We start from the raw sequence: 21845 nt of genomic DNA, 5'->3' as shown, positions 1-21845 counted from the left end.
AGTGGTGATCCTAACTGACCAAAGACAGGGAATTTTTACTAGGATTAAATGTCAAGAATTGTGTAAAACGGAGTTTTAAATGTATTTGGCTAAGGTGTATGTAAACTTCCGACTTCAACTGTATATATATATACAAATGAATGTGATATGAGGCTCTGACTTACCAATTTATTGTACAATGTTATACACATTTTAGTTTGTTAGTGTCATTTGGTGGTTAGAAGCATGGCACGGAAGAACTCTGGTTGGCGTCTGGCTTTCTTGATACACTGGCTCGATCAATGTATCGCCGAAGACCAGCACTATAGAGCGCTTGAAATTTAAAAGCAATTTCCTATTGAGCCGACATACACCAGAAAATAATAGAGCCCTAGCTCACCTGTTATGTCTGGTCCCACTCAGTTAATCTTCTATCAGATTAATGCCTGTGGGAATGAAATCCCAGAGTCAACAGAAGACCAAACAGCAACAGGAATCAGAAACGGCGCCACAAACTGTCTGGTAGAAGAGTTGAAATGGGAGAAAGAAGACACTACAGTTTATCAATGTTTGTGCTTTTTTAAAATACCATTATCTCTATGAGGTCATAGTTTGGTTTGTTATACAATGGATTTAAAGGAAATTAAAAGACAAAAATGAAAATATCCCACCAATGTAAACATACTGTTCTTTAGAGTGGCGTTCCTCCCCCAATGAAAAGATGGGTAGGAGAGCTTAGAGGTCACTGATAGAATCCCTATACATACTTACAACACAAAACACACACCGTCGCAGGCTCGTACACACACACACACACACACACACACACACACCACACACACACACACACACACACACACACACACACACACACACACACACAGGACAGAAAGTCAAAACGATGGAGCTAGAGAAGATAGATTTCCATTAATCCTCACAAAATACGATTTTATTTCACAAAGTCTTTTTATTCCATTTTTAAGTTCCTTATCCTTTGCTGGGAAAATCCGTTGTTGATTTTTTTACTGATTTGAAAAAGTTGATATACAGCTAGCTGTACAGTCCTCCAAGGTGGTTTATCTCATTCCTCTTCGACACTCAAACCTTATAGTCAGAGATTTAACACAACAAAAAAACACTCGAGGAACAGTTTAATTGTGACATTGAAGCACAACAATCCCATACATTCAGACATTTCTGAAGGGAGCAAATGAAATGCTTGTGGCAAAAGACAAGTACTGGGCTATGTAGACTCCACAAGCCATTAACGGCATCACTCCTCTCCCATACATGTTTCACGCCAGAGTACCAATCTCTGTCTGTCATTCCTTACTTTCTATGTTTTAATCCATCTATCTCTTTTCTRCTGTGACACATTCCATCCACATTCTGTATATGAGCTCACAACATTTGAGGTCCATGGTTCTATGAGTTGTGTGTTAGAACATTCCAGGCCCTGGGCTGAACCCCATGTCCATGTCCATGCCACGCGACCTCATCTGCCCCCCCATCATCATCATCGTCGTCTGCTGGGGGGGGACGCCCATGCCTTGCAGAGACATCATCATGTTGGGCGACCCCCCAGGCCCAGGGTGGTTGTAGAGTACTCCCCTCTCCTTTCCCTGCATCATGCCCGCTGGACCCCCCTGTGACATCATCCGGTGCTGAGGTCCCATCATGCCCTGACCCATGAACCCTGGGGGCCCATGTGGCCGCATAGGATTATGGGAAGGGTTTCCCATGGGCATATCCTGGGGGCCCATAGTGCCTCCCGGCCCCCCGGGCATCCCCCCCAGCCCCTGCATGGGCATGCCCATCCTTGGGGGGCCCTCCCCCATCATCCCCTGCATCATTCCCTGCATGTGTGGAGGTTTCCCCCCTGGGCCGGGGCCATCTCCTCCTCCCCTAGGGAAATAGGACAGCGTCTGGCTGGGCTTGTCTGATGGGATGATCCTGGACAGGTCAAACTCTGGCATACCGGACGCTCCGGTTCGCATCACCTCATGCAGGTCTGCATCACTGAACTCTCCGTGCATGTTGAACTGTGGTCCTCCAGGGTTGTTGGGCCTACCTCCGTCGCCTCCACCTCCAGGAGGCATGTTCCCCATCCGACTCCCCATGGGACCCCCTTCTCCCTGGAAGCCCATGGGGTGTCCTGGGAAGCCCTGGGGCACAGGGCCGTTGTGGGGGGAGTAGGCGCCCTGCTGGGAGGGGGACTGGGGGAGGGGGTAGCCCTGCCCTCGGTGGGGGTAGCCCATGCGCCCCTGGGGCATCATCTGGGGGTTGCCCATGCCTTGGTCCTGGGGGTTGGGATGCATCATCATGCCATGAGGCATCATGCCCGGGCCAGGGCCCATGTTGGGGGGGTTTGGGGAGGGCATCTGCTGGGGCATGCCGTGGGAGAGAGGCTGTGAGCCCATGGGGGTCATACCCAGGGGACTGAGGACAGGCATGGGGCCAGAGGAGCCGGGGCCCATCATACGAGGAGGACCTTGGTGGTGGTTCATTCCCATACCTACAGAGGGCCACAGAGAGAGAGAGGGACATTAGTGCACAGACAGCATGTTATAATTTAATTCCTCTTCAATCAAGTCGAGCTAACCATAAAGTCAAAGCTCTAAGAAAAAGTGTTACAAAATACATAAATTAAATCTCAAAATACTTATTTATTTACAAGATATTTGAATGCGGTATAACATGACATCTAAGCATGTCTCTGTCCACTCACCGTTGTTGTTCATGGAGGGCAGGTTCGGGGAGCGAGCAGGGGGCGAGTCGTCGTCTGAGCTCGCCACGGTCTTGATGGCGTCATGGTAGAGGGGGGTGGAGCTGGGCATGGCGAACTTGGACATGCGTGACATCATGATGGAGAGGGGGTTCTGTGATAGCGTAGGTTCGGGGGGTAGGGAGTAAGGGCTGCCGGTCGGGGCGCTTCCTGGACCCCCCTGGAGGGGCATGGAGCCAGACTGGGCTCCTGACGAGGGGGGTGCCGAGAGGGGGCCATTACCACCTGTGGAGAGGTTAGAGATATAAAAGTAAACTCTTTACATGAGTCCTATTCATTAAGTAGCAAAAAATACCCTGGTTTACCCTGGTTACTTTGAAAGAAGGGACATTGTGTCAAACACATTTCAGGTTGACATACAATACATGTCAATTGTAAATAATGACATGAATTAATTTAGATACAATGAAGTTACATGACCACAAGGGGGAGCAATTTACCTGAAATGGGGAAATGTTTTCTGCTTAGGGAAAATGTGTTTACATGGATGAGAATGATGCTTTCAATTGACTTATTGACTTATAAATAATTTGATTTGAAGCTGATGGAGACAAATTCTATCCTGTACTCCCAGATATACAACAGAGGTCTGTTTAGACTGCCTGGACAACAGACAGAGTGCTGCAGGAGGAGGGACGTTACAAAACAGCCCTCTATTCAAGACATATCATCTTCACCCAATCATGCATCTCCATCAGGTAGTAAGTATAAAARAACTCTCAAAATGAATATTATCTCTGTCTTGAAATCAACATTAGTAATGTTGTTCATCACAGCATGTAAGAGATAGATGTGAGAGCGAGAAGAGAGCAGTGGAGGGAGAAAGTAGAGAAATCCAGAAAAGTACTGTACCTTGCTCCATATTTCCCATCATGTTAGGTGAGGTCATACTGAGGGGGGTTTTACCCCCTTGCTGCTGAGGGATTCCTGGGCTGGGCATGGGGGGTTTTGGGGAAGAGGCCCACCCTGGAGAAGGGTTGGGGAGGGACGGGGACCTCATATTTACAGGGGAGGCACCAGCAGACCCCATCATAGAGTGGGGAGACTTCATGGGAGCCGAGTTGGCAGTGTTAGGGGGGCCATTGGGTCCCGGAGGGCCGGAGAGCATACCAGCCAGCTGGGAGGGGGTCTGGGGGGACTTGAGGTTCCCAGAGGGAGAGCCCATCATGGGGGACTGCACCTGCCTCAAAGGAGGGGACTTGAGGGGGTTAATACTGGGTGAGCTGCCCCCTCCTGGCTGGATGATCAGCTCTGCAGGCTTACGTCCCCTCTGGCCCTGAGGGGGTCCGGCGGAGGGCGGGTGGTGGTTGAGGCGGCCATTGCCCCCCGTAGGGGTGGTCCTGTGCTCCGGGCCAGCATAGGCCTGTTCTCCATGAGGGCCCCTCATACCGCCAGGACCACCAGGGAAGGGTCGTGCGGGTCCCATGGGGAAGTCCCCTGGCTGGGGCTGGTCTGTGAAGTGCATCTGCCTTCCCTGGGGCCCCATGTTGTCCATTGGATGCCCTCTCATTCTCATCATCTCATCTGGGCTCATGTTCATAGGCCCCTCTCGTAGTTGGGGGTTCCCATGGGGGCCCATGCCAAACTCAGGGCCCATGTCCCGGCTCCCCATCACAGCCAGTCTGGAAGAGGGGCTCATGGGGCCCTCGCCGGGCATCCTGGGAAACATCATCCCGCCCCCGTTGCCTGGCTCCATGCCGCCTCTTTGGTGTCCCATCATCCTCTGCATCTCCATCATCATCTGCGGAGGAAGGCCCGGTCCCTTGTCGCCCCCCATGCCCTGGTGAAACATGGCATCTTGGACTGACTGGGGGTTGGGGAAGCGCTCTCCCCGCACCCCTGGACCTCCGAACATACCCCCTGGACCTCCTGGGAACCCCCGGCCGTCCCCCATCCTCGGGGGCATGTCTTCAGGCCAGCCCATCCCAGGCCTGGGGGGTCCCTCCATGTCAGGGTTCATCATGCCCTGGGGGAACCCAGGCATCCTCTGCATGTGAGGAAGCATCCCTCTGGGGCCCATGGCAATGCGATCGTGATAGTGCTCTGGTGGCCCTCCCGGCCCCCCTGGAACCCACACCTCTCCGGGGCCCATCTGGTAGGGTGGTGGGGGCCCTCGCATCATGCCGCGCGGCCCGTGGGGGTGCATCATCATGTCGGGAGGAAGTGGGCGGTGATGCATTTCCTGTTTTCTCTTCTTCTCCTCGTAGAACTCCTGCTGCAGCTTCAGCCAGGCCACCTGCTCCGGGGTCATGTGATCTCCGTCCCCACACCCTCCAGGACCCATCATGTGCCCCAGCTCATCTGGGAAAGGGGGCATGTCTCTGGGGTGACCATGTGAGGGGCCAAATGGGGTTCCCTGGGGTCGGGACCCTCCCGAACCCCCTGGTGGACCTAGGCTCTGGGATTGGGCCATCATGGCCTGGAGAGGGCCCTGCTCCGGCCTCCTGGGCCCCCCATCGGGCATGCCGTCGTGGGACTGGGGGAGTCCCCCAATAGGACCGGGTGGCGGTGGGGCATCGCGGTCATCAGGGAAGAGCATGCGCTGGATGTCTCGCAGGGTCTGGAGGGAGCGCTGGCGGTGCTCTAGCTGTTCCTGGGACAGGCCCTCTGTGTTGGCCTCCATGTTGAGAAGTTCCTGGGCCAGTTGCTGCTGTTGCTGCTGGGGAGTCAGACCAGGCTGACCCATCCCTATGGGCCCCAGCCCTCCTCCTTCACCAGGCTGAGGGGGGTTCAGAGGAGGCATGCCCTGCTCAGACTGGGGCTGGCACCCAGGGGTCTGGTCACCTGGACCCATGGTATTACCAGGGCTGCTGCCATGGAGGTTCTTGGGGTCCATGTCTGCTGAGGAGGCCCCATCCTGGGTGAGTGAACCAGGCTTTACCCCCTGGGGAGGGRCCTGGGGTGGCGCTTGATCAGTCAGGCCAGGTTTAGACCCTGTCTGGTGGTTCTTGTCTGAGGAATGAGATGAGGACTGCTGGGAGGGCTTGGAGTCACCTCGGAGGAGTCCTGCCTGATCGTTCTAAAACAGAGAAAGGAAAAAGCAATAAAGGCAGGGGGATAAGAAATGAGGTTTGCGTAAATGAGGGTTTGTAAATCAAGTATTTATCAAAGCTGACTCTTTGCCAAGTTATGCCAAGTTCCATGTCTAGTCATCACATCATGGCAGTGTGTGCGTGTGTTCTTACCAGGGGTGGGAGGGGGATCTTGTCCTTGCTGTTGGAGATGTTTCTCATGTGGAAGTTGATGATGTTTTCTGAGTGGCCTGTTAGAACAGCATCAGCAGCCCTGAGGAACAGAGACCAGACAGTCACATTTGTGTCTGTGTCTGTGGCAGCAGAATGAGGGCAGTGTTAGCAAAGGGCATGAAGGAAATGCCGCGGTCGACAGACTAAACAAACAGTTTCACACACATCTTCCACTTTACATCCACAACTTTCATCTCCTATTCCGTACAGAGGACAGTGTAAAATCGGAGACAACTGAAACAAGAACACACTTTCAGGCAAGCACACTGAAAACAAAGCATAACTGCAGGCRAGCATGTTAGGAGAGCTAGATTTCTGGATTTTATATCTCCACTCCTTTCTCAGGTGTGTGTGGTCTATCCAAACCAAGCTCAGAATAACCTGGTGTGTGGAGGGAACACGTCACACACTGCAACTACAATGACTACAGCTCAATCACTAACATATCATGGGATATTAGGACCATTAACATGGTTTCCCTGCGATCTCCCTTACTTGTTGGCCATCTCTGTAGTGAAGACGTAAACCACTTTAGACCCAGCCTTCTGACCACCCGCCGACTCCGACGCTGCGCCCTGGCCTCCTAGTGCATTGTGGGAGGGTGTGGAGGAGCGGCTRAGTCCGGCGTTGGGGGGAGGATGGGAGTTGGAGTCCTGGGGCTTCACGTCACTGGAGTTACAGTCTGGGGAGGGACAGAGGATCATGTTACTGTAGTTTACAGTAGCAGGTGGAAATGGGGATGACGGAAGGACAGACACTCACTGAAGAATCCTTTGTCGTCCTCATCACTCTCTCCTCCAGAACACCAGTCAGCTCCACTGTAGGGCTGCCTCCTCTCAGCCACACACATCCTCTTCACCCTGTTACTGTCTGTATACACACACAGTCAGTGTGTAACCGTGTGTGTCGCATGTACTTATACAGTTACAGCTGAGCTCTCTATCAATAATACACAAACACACGCCCTCCCCCTCCTTTATCAGAGCGCAGTCCTGTCCACCAGACTCCCAGGAGGAGAGAGACAGCAGCATATCAAGTCAGTGTGTGACCATAATGACACGCTTTCAGGGGCCTGCTGATGTTTCTACAGCCACAACACCACATGTTCACACAGACAACATAGACACGTAACATGCCCATGAACTTCAGCAGCTATTGTGTCAGAGAGGCAAGATGTAAGCACTTKAGTTTCATGGAAATGGGAGCTTAGAAAGTGGAAGGAAGGTTAGGATTTGTAAAAAGTACACTACTTAATACCACTTGACATATTTGACCACTATTTAGAGTGCAGTGTACTACTCACCCTTGTCGTCGCTGGTGGGCGTGGCTGTGCCTGGCTGCTGCTCGTTGTAGGACTCCACTGAGGTGCTCCTCTCCCTCTTCACCTTGACCTTTGTCCCCTGTCCCCCAGAGTTCAGGCCCTGGCCGTTCTTCAGACCCCCCATACCTCCTGGACCCACCCCTGACATGCCGCCCTGCTGGGAGCCCTTACCACCCACTGTCTTGGGGTCGCATGGCGAGGCCTGTGATTGGCTGCCGGCGCTTCCTGGTTTGCTCTGATTGGGCAGTTTGGAGTCCATTTGGGCGGCACCACCGGAGGGAGACATGACGGGAGGGGAGCGCACCATGACTTCTGGCTTGGGTTTAGGACTGAGAGACGTAGGGAGAGGGAAGAAGTGCTTATCAATGACATAGCCTTGGTGTGTGTGTGTGTGTGTGTGTGTGTGTGTGTGTGTGTGTGTGTGCTGTCTCTTATACACATCTAGATGTGTATAAGAGACAGGTGTGTGTGGTGTGTGGTGTGTGTGTGTGTGTGGACATATTTAACTATACTTGTAGTGACCAGAAGTCCCCAGAAGAATAGTAAACAAAAAATTACCAACTGGGGACATTTTGTTAGTAACGACAAGGTCAAATGCTATTTCTAGGGGGTTTAGGGTTAAGGTTAGAATTAGGTTTAGGAGCTAGGGTTGGTTTTCAGGTTAAAGTTAGGGTAAGGGGTTAGGGAAAATAGGATTTTGAATGGGACTGAATTGTGTCCCCACAAGGTTAGTTTCTTTGTCCTTTTACTTCCCCACTATGACACAAATGCTACCAGGGACACAGAGGGAACAGGCTGAAGCTTGGGGCTAGAGTTAACGTGTGCCCAGTAAACAGACTCCTTGACTAGGGGAGGCTCAGCTGTAAGAGGCCAGAGAGTCAGACGGCTGGCTTGGAGTGAACCAGACTGACCTCTTGTCCCATCAACCCCTCCCAATCTCCCCTCACTCCCCTCTTTCCACTGCCGGGAGGGGAGACTGACAAAATAGTTCAAATCACACACACACACAAATGTGCATGCAGACACACACTCACTCACTCACTCGGCAGCTCTGTTTGTATGGAGGTGCCCGAATATGAACCGACTAAAACAGTGGGCCTACTGTGTCCAGGATTTACGCTGTGGGAAATCCCCCAGCCTACCATGATCCATCATTATAGCTGCTAACCACTGCTGTACAGTTAGAGTATAGGAGCAGACAGAGGGAAGGGAAACACACTTTTCTCACTGGCCAATACTGCTGTAGGAATAATCCCAGCCAGAGTCTTATATTTGGCTCTGATCCCAAGAGGAGAGGCAGAGCAGGGCGTCTGCTTCTGAATGGCCATGAGTAAAGTACAGTTCAGGAGAACAGGAACAGTCCAACTGGCAGAGATCACTATACCACACCCTAAATGACAGACACATTCAGCCAGACAGGAGAGAGAGAGCGGAGAGAGAGACAGGAGAGATATGAGAGAGAGAGAGGAGAGAGGAGAGAGGAGAGAAGGAGAGAGAGAGAGAGAGAGAGAGAGAGAGAGAGAGAGAGAGAGAGAGAGAGAGAGAGAGATGAGAGAGAGAAGACTGGCAAGGGTTTGGCAGGGCAGAAGCTGGTTTCCAGTGGCTCCAGAAACATGAGTCAGCAGAAAGAACATTCAAACACAGTGTACTCCCTGACTTAAGGACACACATTATTACTACCACTACCACCACCACCACCACCACCCCCCCACCACCACCACTATACACACACACACAGTACACTTGCTCTCCCTCACCTCTGTGTGTTGGTGGATGGGGAGTTCTTCAGTCTGTTGTGATGAATGGAGGGGGCTCCCAGCACCACAGAGCAGGGTGGGGTGATGAGCTGGTGGGGGCTGCCTGTGTGTGGGTGAGGGGCTTTCCCTCTGCCGTTCCCTCGGCCACCCGAACCAGGAGCACTGTTCCCGATATTCCCAAGATTCCCCCGGCCGTCCTTGGCCTCCTCTCGTTCTTTCTTCCCTCGCTCTTTCTTGCTGAAATGTGTCGCTGCCGTCCCTCCTGCCACGGCAGGCCTCTCCTCCTGGACCTCCAACATGCTCTGTGTGTGTGTTTGTTTTAATAAGTGTGTGTATGTGAGAGAGAGAGAGAGAGAGAGAGAGAGAGAGAGAGAGAGAGAGTGCTTCTGTATGAGGAAGAGAGTGTGTTTGTGCCTGAGGTTTCCCCAAGGGGCTCTCACAGCCCTTGGGCACTCTGTGGAGAGAAAACAGAAGATAATAATTAGACAGAAATGTTAGAGAAACATGAGAACACCTTTACAACAACTTATTGATGTCTCATGGTCATTGGTTCTAACATGTTTGTAAAGAATTCCGTTGTGTATCATCCTATCTGGTAGAAGTGGTGGGAGTCCCTGAATGTGGTTGACTGGAGAAACCAACAGAATACTAATGGAAGCTCCACTAACTGAGCACTCAATTATGACTGGATTCCTACGGACGAGTCCATACATGTTCTTATACTGTGTGTGTGTGTTCTCTATGTTGCAGCAGTGTGTATGTGTTCTACGTTGCAGCAGTGTGTGTTTTCTGCCCCTCTGGTAATGACATGAGAATGGGCAGTGAGCAGCAMAGTCAGATCATACTGTCATCCTGCAAATATTTAGGAACTCCTCCAAAAACACTCAAATACTGTAACCGGCTCCAGAGATCTCCTGCAGGGAGGGAGAAAGAGTGAGAGGGAGCGAGAGAGAGAGCGAGCGATGCTGGGACTGGAACAGACCAACACACTGCTAACTGCTCCTACACGGGCTAAGTAGAAACACTACTGTACAGGCTTGCACACGCGAGTCAGTGTGTAACCAGGGTCAAACCAGTCTCTACTAGGTTGAGCCCCATCCCCCCCAGTTTTACTTGCTTGTCCCTATATAATAAAAAGCTAAAAAGTTCAAACTATTGAGTGAGAGGTTGGCTTTTGAGTGACAGAGTGACTGTCAACACAATGGAGAGGGTGCACAGCGGTGTGTAGGGGGGCTACGGAAAGCCACTGGGCGGTTAGGTATGACTCCTTCGGGTATCCATAAAAGCAGGGAACAAAAGTATTCTCATCCCTGTGGTAGGCTAAGTGTAAGTCGCTCTGGATAAGAGCGTCTGCTAAATGACTTAAATGTAAAATGTAAATGTAAGTGAAAAACGTCATACGCCGCCGCCTGTAATATTTTATTTTGATTTATAAGTGTGGGGTCAAGTCTACCGTTGAAGCTGCTTGCTCAACTCTGCCTCGTGCGCCACAACTACAGAGTTTAGTTAGCGTCTTAGCTAGCTGTAAAAAGTGTTAGTGTTATTAGCCTTAGTTAGCTGTAAAAAGTGTTAGTGTTATTAGCCTTAGCTAGCTGTAAATAATTGTTAGTGTTATTAGCCTTAGCTAGCTGTAAAAATTGTTAGTGTTATTAGCCTTAGCTAGCTGTAAATAATTGTTAGTGTTATTAGCCTTAGTTAGCTGTAAAAATTGTTAGTGTTATTAGCCTTAGCTAGCTGTAAATAATTGTTAGTGTTATTAGCCTTAGCTAGCTGTAAAAAGTGTTAATGTTATTAGCCTTAGCTAGCTGTAAAAATGTTTAGTTTTATTAGCCTTAGCTAGCTCGAACCAGTTAATCTGCCACGGTGGATATCAGAAATTGGAGAAAGAGAGCGATGAGCAGAAACATCAAACCACCGAGGCCGCCACCAAGCCCAGCAGCGATGATCAGTGGTATAAAGTACTTAAGTAAAAACACTTTAAAGTACTAGTTAAGTCTTTTTTTTGTTGTTGGTATCTGTACTTTATATTTAGTTCACTACATTCCTAAAGAAACAAATGTACTGTTGGGTGAAACATTATTAATGCTTAACAGGACAGGTCCAATTCACACACTTATCAAGATCCCTGGTCATCTTTACGGAATCTGATCTGGCGGACTCACTAGACACACATGCTTTGTTTGTAAATGATGTCCGAGTGTTGGAGTGTGCCCCTGGCTATTTGTACATTTAAAAAATTAAAAAATGGTGCCATCTTATTTGCTTAATATAAGGAATTTGAAATGATTTACACTAACTTGATACTTAAGTATATTTTTGCAATTACATTTACTTTTGATATTTAAGTATATTTAAAACCAAATAGTTTTAGCCTTTTACTCAAGTAGTATTTTACTGGTATCTTTACTTTTACTCAAGTATGACAATTGGGTACTTTTCCACTACGTGCAATGATGCTGCCGAGCTCAGCTAGCTCCGTGTGCAGAGCCTACCCACCCTTCCACAAGTGCCGCCAGGATAATGGCTCAACCTCCAACTGTTCCTGTTGATCTTGGAATAGAGGAGCCGAGCCAGCCCAGGTTAGCCTAGGATCCTACCCTAGCAGCAGGTTCTGTCCAAAAACGTACGTTGTTTGGATTAGTTGGATCTCCATTGGCCTTTTATTTACTGTGTTTGTTTACTGTTAATGGAACTAGCCTAAATATAGATTGTGTCATGCCTTTAATCGATCTGATATTTTGTTTACTAGGCCTACTACTGTGTATTATAAGCCAAACTGCTATTCAGTATTTTTGTTTGCATGCATGGATAACTAGGCTACTACTTTCAGGATTTAATTTGCATTATGTTGGTCAGACAACCGTGTGTATGGCTGAACTCACAAAGGGCAATTCACCTATTACAAACAGCCCATCTTGTGGCCTATATACAGTTGAAGTCGGAGGTTTACATACACCTTAGCCAAGTACATTTAAACTCAGTTCTTCACAATTCCTGACATTTAATCCTAGTAAAAATTCCCTGTCTTTGGTCAGTTAGGATCACCACTTTATTTCAAGAATGTGAAATGTCAGAATAATAGTAGAGAATGATTTTTCAGCTTTTATTTCTTTCATCACATTCCCAGTGGGTCAGAAGTTTACATACACTCAATACGTTCGGGGAATTTTGGCCCATTCCTCCTGACAGAGCTGGTGTAACTGAGTCAGATTTGTAAGCCTCCTTGCTCGCACACAATTTTTCAGTTCTGCCCACAAATTTTCTATGGGATTGAGGTCAGGGCTTTGTGATGGCCACTCCAATACCTTTACTTTGTTGTCCTTAAGCCATTTGGAAGACCCATTTGCGACCAAGCTTTAACTTCCTGACTGATGTCTTGAGATTTTGCTTCAATATATCCACGTAATTGTACTTCCTCATGATACCATCTATTTTGTGAAGTGCACCAGTCCCTCCTGCAGCAAAGCACCCCCACAACATGATGCTGCCACCCCCGTGCTTCACAGTTGGGATGGTGTTCTTCGGCTTGCAAACCTCGCCCTTTTTCCTCCAAACATAACGATGGTCATTATGGCCAAACAGTTATATTTTTGTTTCATCAGAGGACATTTCTCCAAAAAGTACGATCTTTGTCCCCATGTGCAGTTGCAAACTGTAGTCTGGCTTTTTTATGGCGGTTTTGGAGCAGGGCTTCTTCCTTGCTGAGCGGCCATTCAGGCCATTCAGGTCGATATAGGACTCATTTTTACTGTGGATATAGATACTTTTGTACCCGTTTCCTCCAGCATCTTCACAAGGTCCTTTGCTGTTGTTCTGGGATGGATTTGCACTTTTCGCACCAAAGTACGTTCATCTCTGGGAGACAGAACGCGTCTCCTTCCTGAGCGGTATGACAGCTGCGTGGTCCCATGGTGTTTATACTTGCGTACTATTGTTTGTACAGATGAAGGTGGTACCTTCAAACGTTTGGAAATTGCTCCCAAAAATGAGCCAGACTTGTGGAGGTCTAAAAAAAAACTRAGGTCKTGGCTGATTYCTTTTGATTTCCCCATGATGTCAAGCAAAGAGGCACTGAGTTTGAAGGTAGGCCTTGAAATACATCCACAGGTACACCTCCAATTGACTCAAATGATGTCAATTACCCTATCAGAAGCTTCTAAAGCCATGACATCGTTTTCTAGAATTTTCCAAGCTGTTTAAAGGCACAGTCAACTTAGTGTGTGTAAACTTCTGACCCACTGGAATTGTGATACAGTGAATTATAAGTGAAATAATCTGTCTGTAAACAATTATTGGAAGAATTACTTGTGTCATGCACAATGTAGATGCCCTAACCAACTTGCCAAAACTATAGTTTGTTAACAAGAAATTTGTGGAGTGGTTGAAAAACTAGTTTTAATGACTCCTACCTAAGTGTATGTAAACTTCCAACTTCAACTGTACATTACCAACGACCAATCACATTCACCTGAAGAAAACTGAAAACACACCAAACGAGCCAATGGATGCCGAGTCCACTCTTAGAAGCCTCACCTTCCTGGCTATAATACTGGGGAACGCATTCATTTCCTTACTTCAATACCGTGCATCAGCGAGCCCAAACACTCTGACGAAGTGGGGCCAAAATATGTTATACCTCATTCCCTCCTTCAGGGAACAGTAATTATATTCAGTACTGTATGTCCTGTAGGTCACTCAGTATAATATACTATGGGGACATACAATCACGCACCAAGCCGGCTCAGAGGGTACCAAACTAGGAAGCCCACGGCAACTCAAGCAGACATAGGTTTCACCGGCTCCAAAAAGGGCTTACAGAAGCCACCTTTTCCCCTAATACTTACCCGAGAAGCCTGAACTGTCAGAGCCCCATACAGGGAACCAGAACCTACTGCAACTTGGCTATGCGCATTGACACGATGCCACTGCAGCCCAAGTCCATAGACCCCACGGTTCCAAGAACAACTCTACACACTCACTGACACTCCAATACACACAAAATGCACACACATTTATACTGACTCTACACTCACTCACATACAAACTTCATTTACGCTGCTGCTACTCAGTCACCTTACCCCTATACCTCTATCACTCCAGTATCCCTGCACATTGTAAATATGGTACTGGAACAGACCCTGTATATAGCTTCTTACTTCTCGTGTTCTTATTTCTATTTCTTGTTTGTTTTTGTTCTACCTTGTTATTTTTTGTGCTACATTGATATTCAGTACTGCGTTATTGGGTTTGAAGCTTGCAAGAAAGGCATTTCACTGTACTTGTGCACGTGACATATAATAAAATACAAAAAAACTTAAATACAACRCTCCCCATCCCACTAAGGATGATACTGTCGTGATCACCCTGCGGGGCACTTCCCGGCCCATGAGAACCCCCTGCAACAGCAGTCGCGGGTCCCTCCAAGGAGTCAACGTCCTTAGGCACGACGGGAATACCTCAAACAACCAATGGAGGGATGGGATATGTCCAGACGCAGCGACAGAAGCCCCAGAGGCACCCCAGCTATCAGAGGCCATCAAATCCAGGCTGTATCACATCTGGCTGTGATTGGGAGACCCATACGGCAGCGCACATTTGGCCCAGCGTCGTCCGGGTTTGGCCGGGGTAGGCCGTCATTGTATATAAGAATTTACCTGACTTGCCTAGTTAAAAAGGTTAAATAAAAAATGTTATTTTATTGGTCACATGGTAAGCTGATGTTATTGCGAGTGTAGCGAAATGCTGCTAGTTCCGACAGTGCAGCAATATCTAGCAAGTAATCTAACAATTCCACAACAACYACCTAATACACACAAATCTATGTGAAGGAATGGAATAAGAATATATACATATAAATATATGGATGAGCAATGACAGAGCGGCATAGGCAAGATGCAAGAGATGGTATAAAACACAGTATATACATGAGATGAGTAATGCAAGATATGTAAACATTATTAAAGTGGCATTATTAAAGTGACTAGTGATCCATTTATTAAAGTGGCCAATGATTTCAAGTCTGTATGTAGGCAGCAGCCTCTCTGTGTTAGTGATGGCTGTTTAACAGTCTGATGGCCTTGAGATAGAAGCTGTTTTTCCAGTCTCTTGGTCCCAGCTTTGATGCACCTGTACTGACCTCGCCTTCGTGATGGTAGCGGGGTGAACAGGCAGTGGCTCGGGTGGTTGCTGTCCTTGATGATCTTTTTTGGCCTTCCTGTGACATTGTGTGCTGTAAATGTCCTGGAGGGCAGATAGTTTTCGCCCGGTGATGCGTTGTGCAGACCGCACCACCCTCTGGAGAGCCCTGTGGTTATGTGCGGTGCAGTTGCCAAAACAGGCGGTGATGCAGCCTGACAGGATGCTCTCAATTGTGCATCTGTAAAAGTTTGAGGGTTTTAAGTGACAAGCCAAATTTCTTCAGCCTCCTAGGTTGAAGAGGCGCTGTTGCGCCTTCTTCACCACACTATCTGTGTGGGTGGACCATTTCAGTTTGTCTGTGATGTGTATGCCGAGGAACTTTTTAAAAAACTTTCCACCTTCTCCACTGCTGTCCCGTCGATGTGGATAGGGGGTGCTCCCTCTGCTGTTTCCTTAAGTCCACAATCATCTCCTTTGTTTTGTTGACGTTGAGTGAGAAGTTGTTTTCCTGACACCAAACTGAGTGCCCTCACCTCCTCCCTATAGGCTGTCTCATTGTTGTTGGTAATCAAGCCTACTACTGTTGTGTCTTCTGCTAACTTGATGATTGAGTTGGAGGCGTGCATGGCCATGCAGTCATGGGTGAACAGGGAGTACAGGAGGGGGCTGAGCACGCACACTTGTGGGGCCCCAGTGTTGAGGATCAGCGAAGTGGAGGTCTTGTTTCCTACCTTCACCACCTGGGGGTGGCCCGTCAGGAAGTCCAGGACCCAATTGCACAGGGCGGGGTTGAGACAAAGGGCCTCCAGCTTAATGATGTGCTTGGAGGGTACTATGGTGCTGAATGCTGACCCAATCAGACCCAATAACCGCAGGCACAAGAGAAAAGGCATGAGTACCCCAGCTGACACCATGCCAGACAGAACCAGAATGTGACCGCCCTTCTGTTGGGACAAAAACGCATGATTCATAACAGGGTCCTGAACGAGACCCAGAAACCGTGCCGCGGACGAATCTGCTTTCACCACGCTCTTCTTTGACCCAGCACGGTGTCTGTACCAAGACATCCACCGCTGCCCAGATGCACCAAGACAGTCAAAAACCAACCTTGAAGCCTCCCTCTGGCAACCCACCTCTGGCCTGGACCCTTTCCATCACGCCTTGGGAACAGCCGAGCCACCCCCGCRAAGGATTTTCATGGGAAAAGGTCCYGTAGAGCTGAGTCCTGTTTTTGTTTCTCCTCGAAACAAGCCTGTAAGGACTCCATAGCCGAGCCAAAATAACCTTGTTGACAAAACTGGCTCATCCAAATACATACGCCTGTCCCTCTCAGGAATCTGGGACAACGTCAACCAGAGGTGGAGCTGACCGTCGTCGACCCCATGCTTTCCCCCACAGTCAGGATAGTACAGGGAGATAGAGCTGTAGCACAGATTTCACCAAGAAGCTCTGAAACCGGATTCTCCAACTCCACGGTCCTATTTAGCTTCTGCAGCAAATCGATATGATACCTCTGCAGCATTGTGACCACATTCAACAACCAGGCCGCCACACTTGTCCAGCTGATGCCTGGAGACCCGGCACTGTTTATTCRGAAGCACCATGCTAGGATTAGCCCCCTTGTTAGCCTCTGGAGGCTAACTCACACAGCAATGACAGGAGGTAAACACCTTTCCCCAAACCTGGAGGAACTCCACTGCTTTTGGAGAAGTCAAATCCACCCCCAGGTGATCTGCCGCCCTACAACACAGCTCCATCAAATAGAGCATTAGCCACCAATGGTTCACTCTCCCCCGCTGAATCCAAGGGCGGGGCTTTAGGCTCCCCCGTATGGATGCCATCTGATTCACACTTAGAAAACCCTCCAGACCTAACCAGGGGTAGTATATCATCCCCAGAAACTGGACTCTGAACACTGCCAGAGAAACCGGAATGAGCCTCACTCGGCTTGGTTGACAACCCAATACAACTCCTACCACCGCTGCTGCTTTCTCCCTGCCTTAGACAATCCCATTTCAAAACAGATACCAAGACCCAAAACGCGCAACATCTAGGGGGACGAGTACTCTCCTCTCACTAAGACACTTAAGTCGGAGCCGAATCTTATAGTTGTCGTGTGCTTGAAAAGTTTGTAAATTGCGTGGCACGTTCTTCCATCAGGCAAGCTGAAGAGCGAAGAATTGAGGAAATAAATGCGAGCCCTGGAATGAAGGGCTTCTGAAGGCGGGCTCGGCATTCATTGGGCGTGATACCAGTTTTCAGGTAAATACGATTGGTCGTTGACTCCCCGTAGTACGTTATACCGAGGGACTGATTGGAAGGGATCCTAGTGTATTGAGTCCTTTCCAATCGTGCAGTGTTGGCTGAGCACTAGAATAGCTAAACTCACTCTCTTCACTTTCCCTGGTGTAGCTAGTTATACTTACATCAGTCTTTCACTAGCGCTGCACAGTGCACACACACACAGCAGGACCTGTCAATCACCCTCTCCCTACAATCACACACTAACGAGACACTAATTGGGCCTCTTGCTGACACTGCTGTCACAGAACGCACATGCAGCAGCCACCACACACACAGCAGAAACCACACCCACAAAGGAGCCACCACACACAAACAGCAGAAGCCACACACACACACAGACACACATACAAAGCAAGCAAAAAAATGGGCACACTTCTCCAACACACAAGCCAGAAACCACACGCACAGCAGAAACCACACACACACCCACACACACCACAAAACACACAGCAGAAACCAAACGCACAGCAGAAACCACACACAAAATACACACATCAGAAACCACACCACACACACACACAGCAGAAAACACACACCAACACAACACACACACAGCAGAGAAACAACACACACACAGCAGCCAGAAACAACACACACACACATACACAGCAGAACAACACACACACACACACCCACACAGCAAAGAACACAAAACACACAACACAAACACACACAAAAGAACCACACCACACACACAAAAGACAAGAATCCACACACGTCACACACACAGCAGAAACACACACACACACAAAAGAACCACTCACATCACACACCACAGCAGAAAACCCACACAACAGACACACAAACACACACAACAGAAACCAACACACCACAGCAAACCACACACACACAGCAGAAACACCACACCACAAAACAGCAAAAACAAAAGCAAAAACCACAACAACACACACAGACATGCAGCAACAACACGACACACAGAAACACACACACACACCGAGAAACACAAACACACAACAAACACAACAGCACAACAGCAGAAATAACCAACACACACACACACACAGCAGAAAAACCACACACACACAGCACACACACCAGTAACAGAAACCACACACACACACAACAACCAAAACAACACACACACACACAGCTAGACAAGAACACACCAACACACCAACAGCAGAAAACAACACACCAGACACACAGAACACACACACACACACACACACACACACACACACACAACACACACAACAGACCACACACACACACAAAAACCACACAAAACAGACACACACACACCAGCCAGAAATCCCCACACACACACACCACAAAGACAGAAACCCACACACACACAAAACACAAACACCACCACAGCAACAACCAGCAAGAACCACACAACACAACACACAGCAGAACCACACACACACCACACACACCACAGCCAGACACAAACAACCACACACACAACACACACACACAACACACACACACCACACTAGCAGAACACACACACGGAAACACACACACACACACACACAACAGAAACCACACACACCACACACGACAGCAGAAACACCGCCACACACACAACAAAGCACACCACACACACAACACCACACCAACACACACACACACAAAGCAAAGAAACCACACACACACAGCCAAAAGAAAGACACACACACACACACACCACAGCAGAAACCAACACACAAACACAACACAAAGAACAACACCACCACAAGCAAGAAAAACACAACAACACAACACACACACACCACACACACAGAAAATCCACATCACACACACAGCAAAAAAAAAACACCAACACACAACAACAACACACACACACACACAGCAGAACACAAACACACACACAACAAAACACACACAGAACCCCACACACACACACACCACAGAAAAAAACACACCACACACACACAACAGAAACCACACACACACAACAGAAACACACACACACACAACACACACACACACACACAACAGAAGAAACCACACACACACACAACAGAAACACACACACACACACCACAAACACCCCACAAACAACGACACACACAACACCACACACACACACACACACACACACAGCCAAAACCACACACACACAAAAACACACAGCAAAACCACAGACACACACACACAAGCAGAAACCACACACAAGCAGAACCACACACACACACACACAGCAAAACCACACACAACACACACACACACACAGACCAAAACACACACCACAACAGAAACACACACCAACACAGAAAACCACACACCACACAGCAGAAACCACACCACACACACAGCAGAAACACACACACACACAAAGCAGCAGACACCACACACACAACACAGAAACACACACACCACACAGCAGAGAACCACACACAAACACACCACACACACAGCAGAAACGCATACACACACACACACACGCAAAAACTACACGACACACACACCACCAGCCAAACTACACACACACACACACAGCAGGAAACACACACACACACACAGCAAAACCACACACACACACACACACACAGGCAAGAAGGAGGCAGCAGGAAAAACCAACCACACCTCTACACGACACAAGATGTCACAAGACCAAAAAACAAACAACACAGCCCACACTACAGCAGAAAGCACCAGCTTTCCTGACCACACACACGACAGCAGGAAAATCCAAATCAGCTAAACACGACACAGTTAACAGAAACCAAACACACACGACAACACACGACACACAGCCCACCACAGCCAGCCACACAAAACCAGCCCCAACACACAAACCAAGCCGAGGGAAACCACACAACGATCACACAGCAGAAACCCACACAACACACACATCACGCAGAAATACAGACAAGAGACTCTCACACAGACCCATCAACAACAGCATCACGAGCAGCCCAAACCTCCATTACACATCTACACACCACAAGAAACCACACCCCACTCCCATCAAGTCACTAACGACACAAACATCACACATCTCTCACACCACATCCAGAAGACCTCCATACACAGACAGCACACAATCACACGACATATAACGGCATCCCCTACAAACACACCAACACAAGACACCACACACACACACACACAGGCAGAAACCACAGCTCAGATCGACACAACCACCAAGATCCACCGCCCAACAAACACATCCTATAAGCCCTCTACGACAGACAGACCACACCGCCACCAAATCACGAAGTACGGCAGATCAACCAGACTCACACACAGCAACACGCCGAAACACTCCAACACTGAGCAAAGACGCATCTACGAAGACCAGCACACACACACACACACAGCAAAAAGCTACAAAAAAACACCACAAACAGTCCGCAATCTCCAGCCTATGAAACTACCACCGAGTCAACAACACAATCAAGCTACGACAACAGAGCAGCAAACCAAACAACTACACACACAGAACATAAACTAAGAAAGCACGCAACAACAGCAGGAAGCAACAGCAACACATACACACTAGCAGAAACGCATCACCACATCACAGCAGAAACCTAGCACATACAAATCAGACAAAACACACACACACAACCACACACAAGCACATCTCCACGACCACACACAATACACACCAGAACCCAACCCCACACACACACCCAGTAAAACCCACCACACAAACTACACAGAGCAGAACACTCACACACACTACAACGCACAATCTACGACAACAACAACTCAGTAAACCACAACACGAACACACTCACACTAAACACATCAGAACCACACAGCACTACAAACACCAGCAACAACCACACACACGCCACAGCAGAAACCACACAACACACACACATCAGCAGAAAACCACACACAACAACACAGCAAATAACCACAACACACACACAGCCAAAAACCACACGCACACACACAGACATGAAACCACAACGGCTACACAAACAGCAAAGAAAACACAACCACACTCACACAAGCAATCACAAACCACACACACACAGCAGAACCACACACTCACAAAGCCAAAACTCTAACACACTCACAAAACCAAGAAACCTTACTACCAACACACAAAATCATACAACACACCAACACACGAACACACAGAAGCATACAACCCAATATCACACAAACAACAACAGCATATAACCACACACACCATCGACCAAAAAAGACAATCCTACAACACGAAACAAACACAAAAGATCCACAACAACCACAACACCAGCAGAACCCACAACACACAGCATACAACCAACACACACCTATACAAACACAAGCAGAAACCACACATCACAACGCACACAATCACAAACAGAACCAACACACACACATACCAGACCACAATCCCACCC

The 21845-nt window shown here is 48.5% G+C and overlaps 1 protein-coding gene across 5 annotated transcripts in view; it reads right to left on the bottom strand.

The window, feature by feature from the left end:
* Positions 1–926: 926 nt before the first annotated feature.
* Positions 927–21845, bottom strand: part of LOC111979072 (B-cell CLL/lymphoma 9 protein) — a 33711-nt gene continuing 12792 nt past the window's right edge. For all 5 annotated transcript variants that reach the window (XM_070448808.1, XM_024009363.3, XM_070448812.1 and 2 more), the window contains 8 exons: positions 9088–9541; positions 7313–7659; positions 6772–6879; positions 6505–6691; positions 5950–6049; positions 3617–5783; positions 2708–2989; positions 927–2494 (listed from right to left, as the gene is read on the bottom strand). In XM_070448808.1, coding sequence (XP_070304909.1) covers positions 1419–2494; positions 2708–2989; positions 3617–5783; positions 5950–6049; positions 6505–6691; positions 6772–6879; positions 7313–7659; positions 9088–9386 — 4566 coding nt within the window. In that variant the 5' untranslated portion in view covers positions 9387–9541 and the 3' untranslated portion in view covers positions 927–1418. The remainder of the gene's footprint in view (positions 2495–2707; positions 2990–3616; positions 5784–5949; positions 6050–6504; positions 6692–6771; positions 6880–7312; positions 7660–9087; positions 9542–21845) is intronic.

The sequence above is a fragment of the Salvelinus sp. IW2-2015 genome, linkage group LG2 (genome assembly GCF_002910315.2).
Source record: "Salvelinus sp. IW2-2015 linkage group LG2, ASM291031v2, whole genome shotgun sequence".
NCBI classification, from domain to species: Eukaryota; Metazoa; Chordata; class Actinopteri; order Salmoniformes; family Salmonidae; genus Salvelinus; species Salvelinus sp. IW2-2015.
Note: the sequence above shows the minus strand (reverse complement) of the source record. Positions and strands in the feature narration are given on the sequence as shown.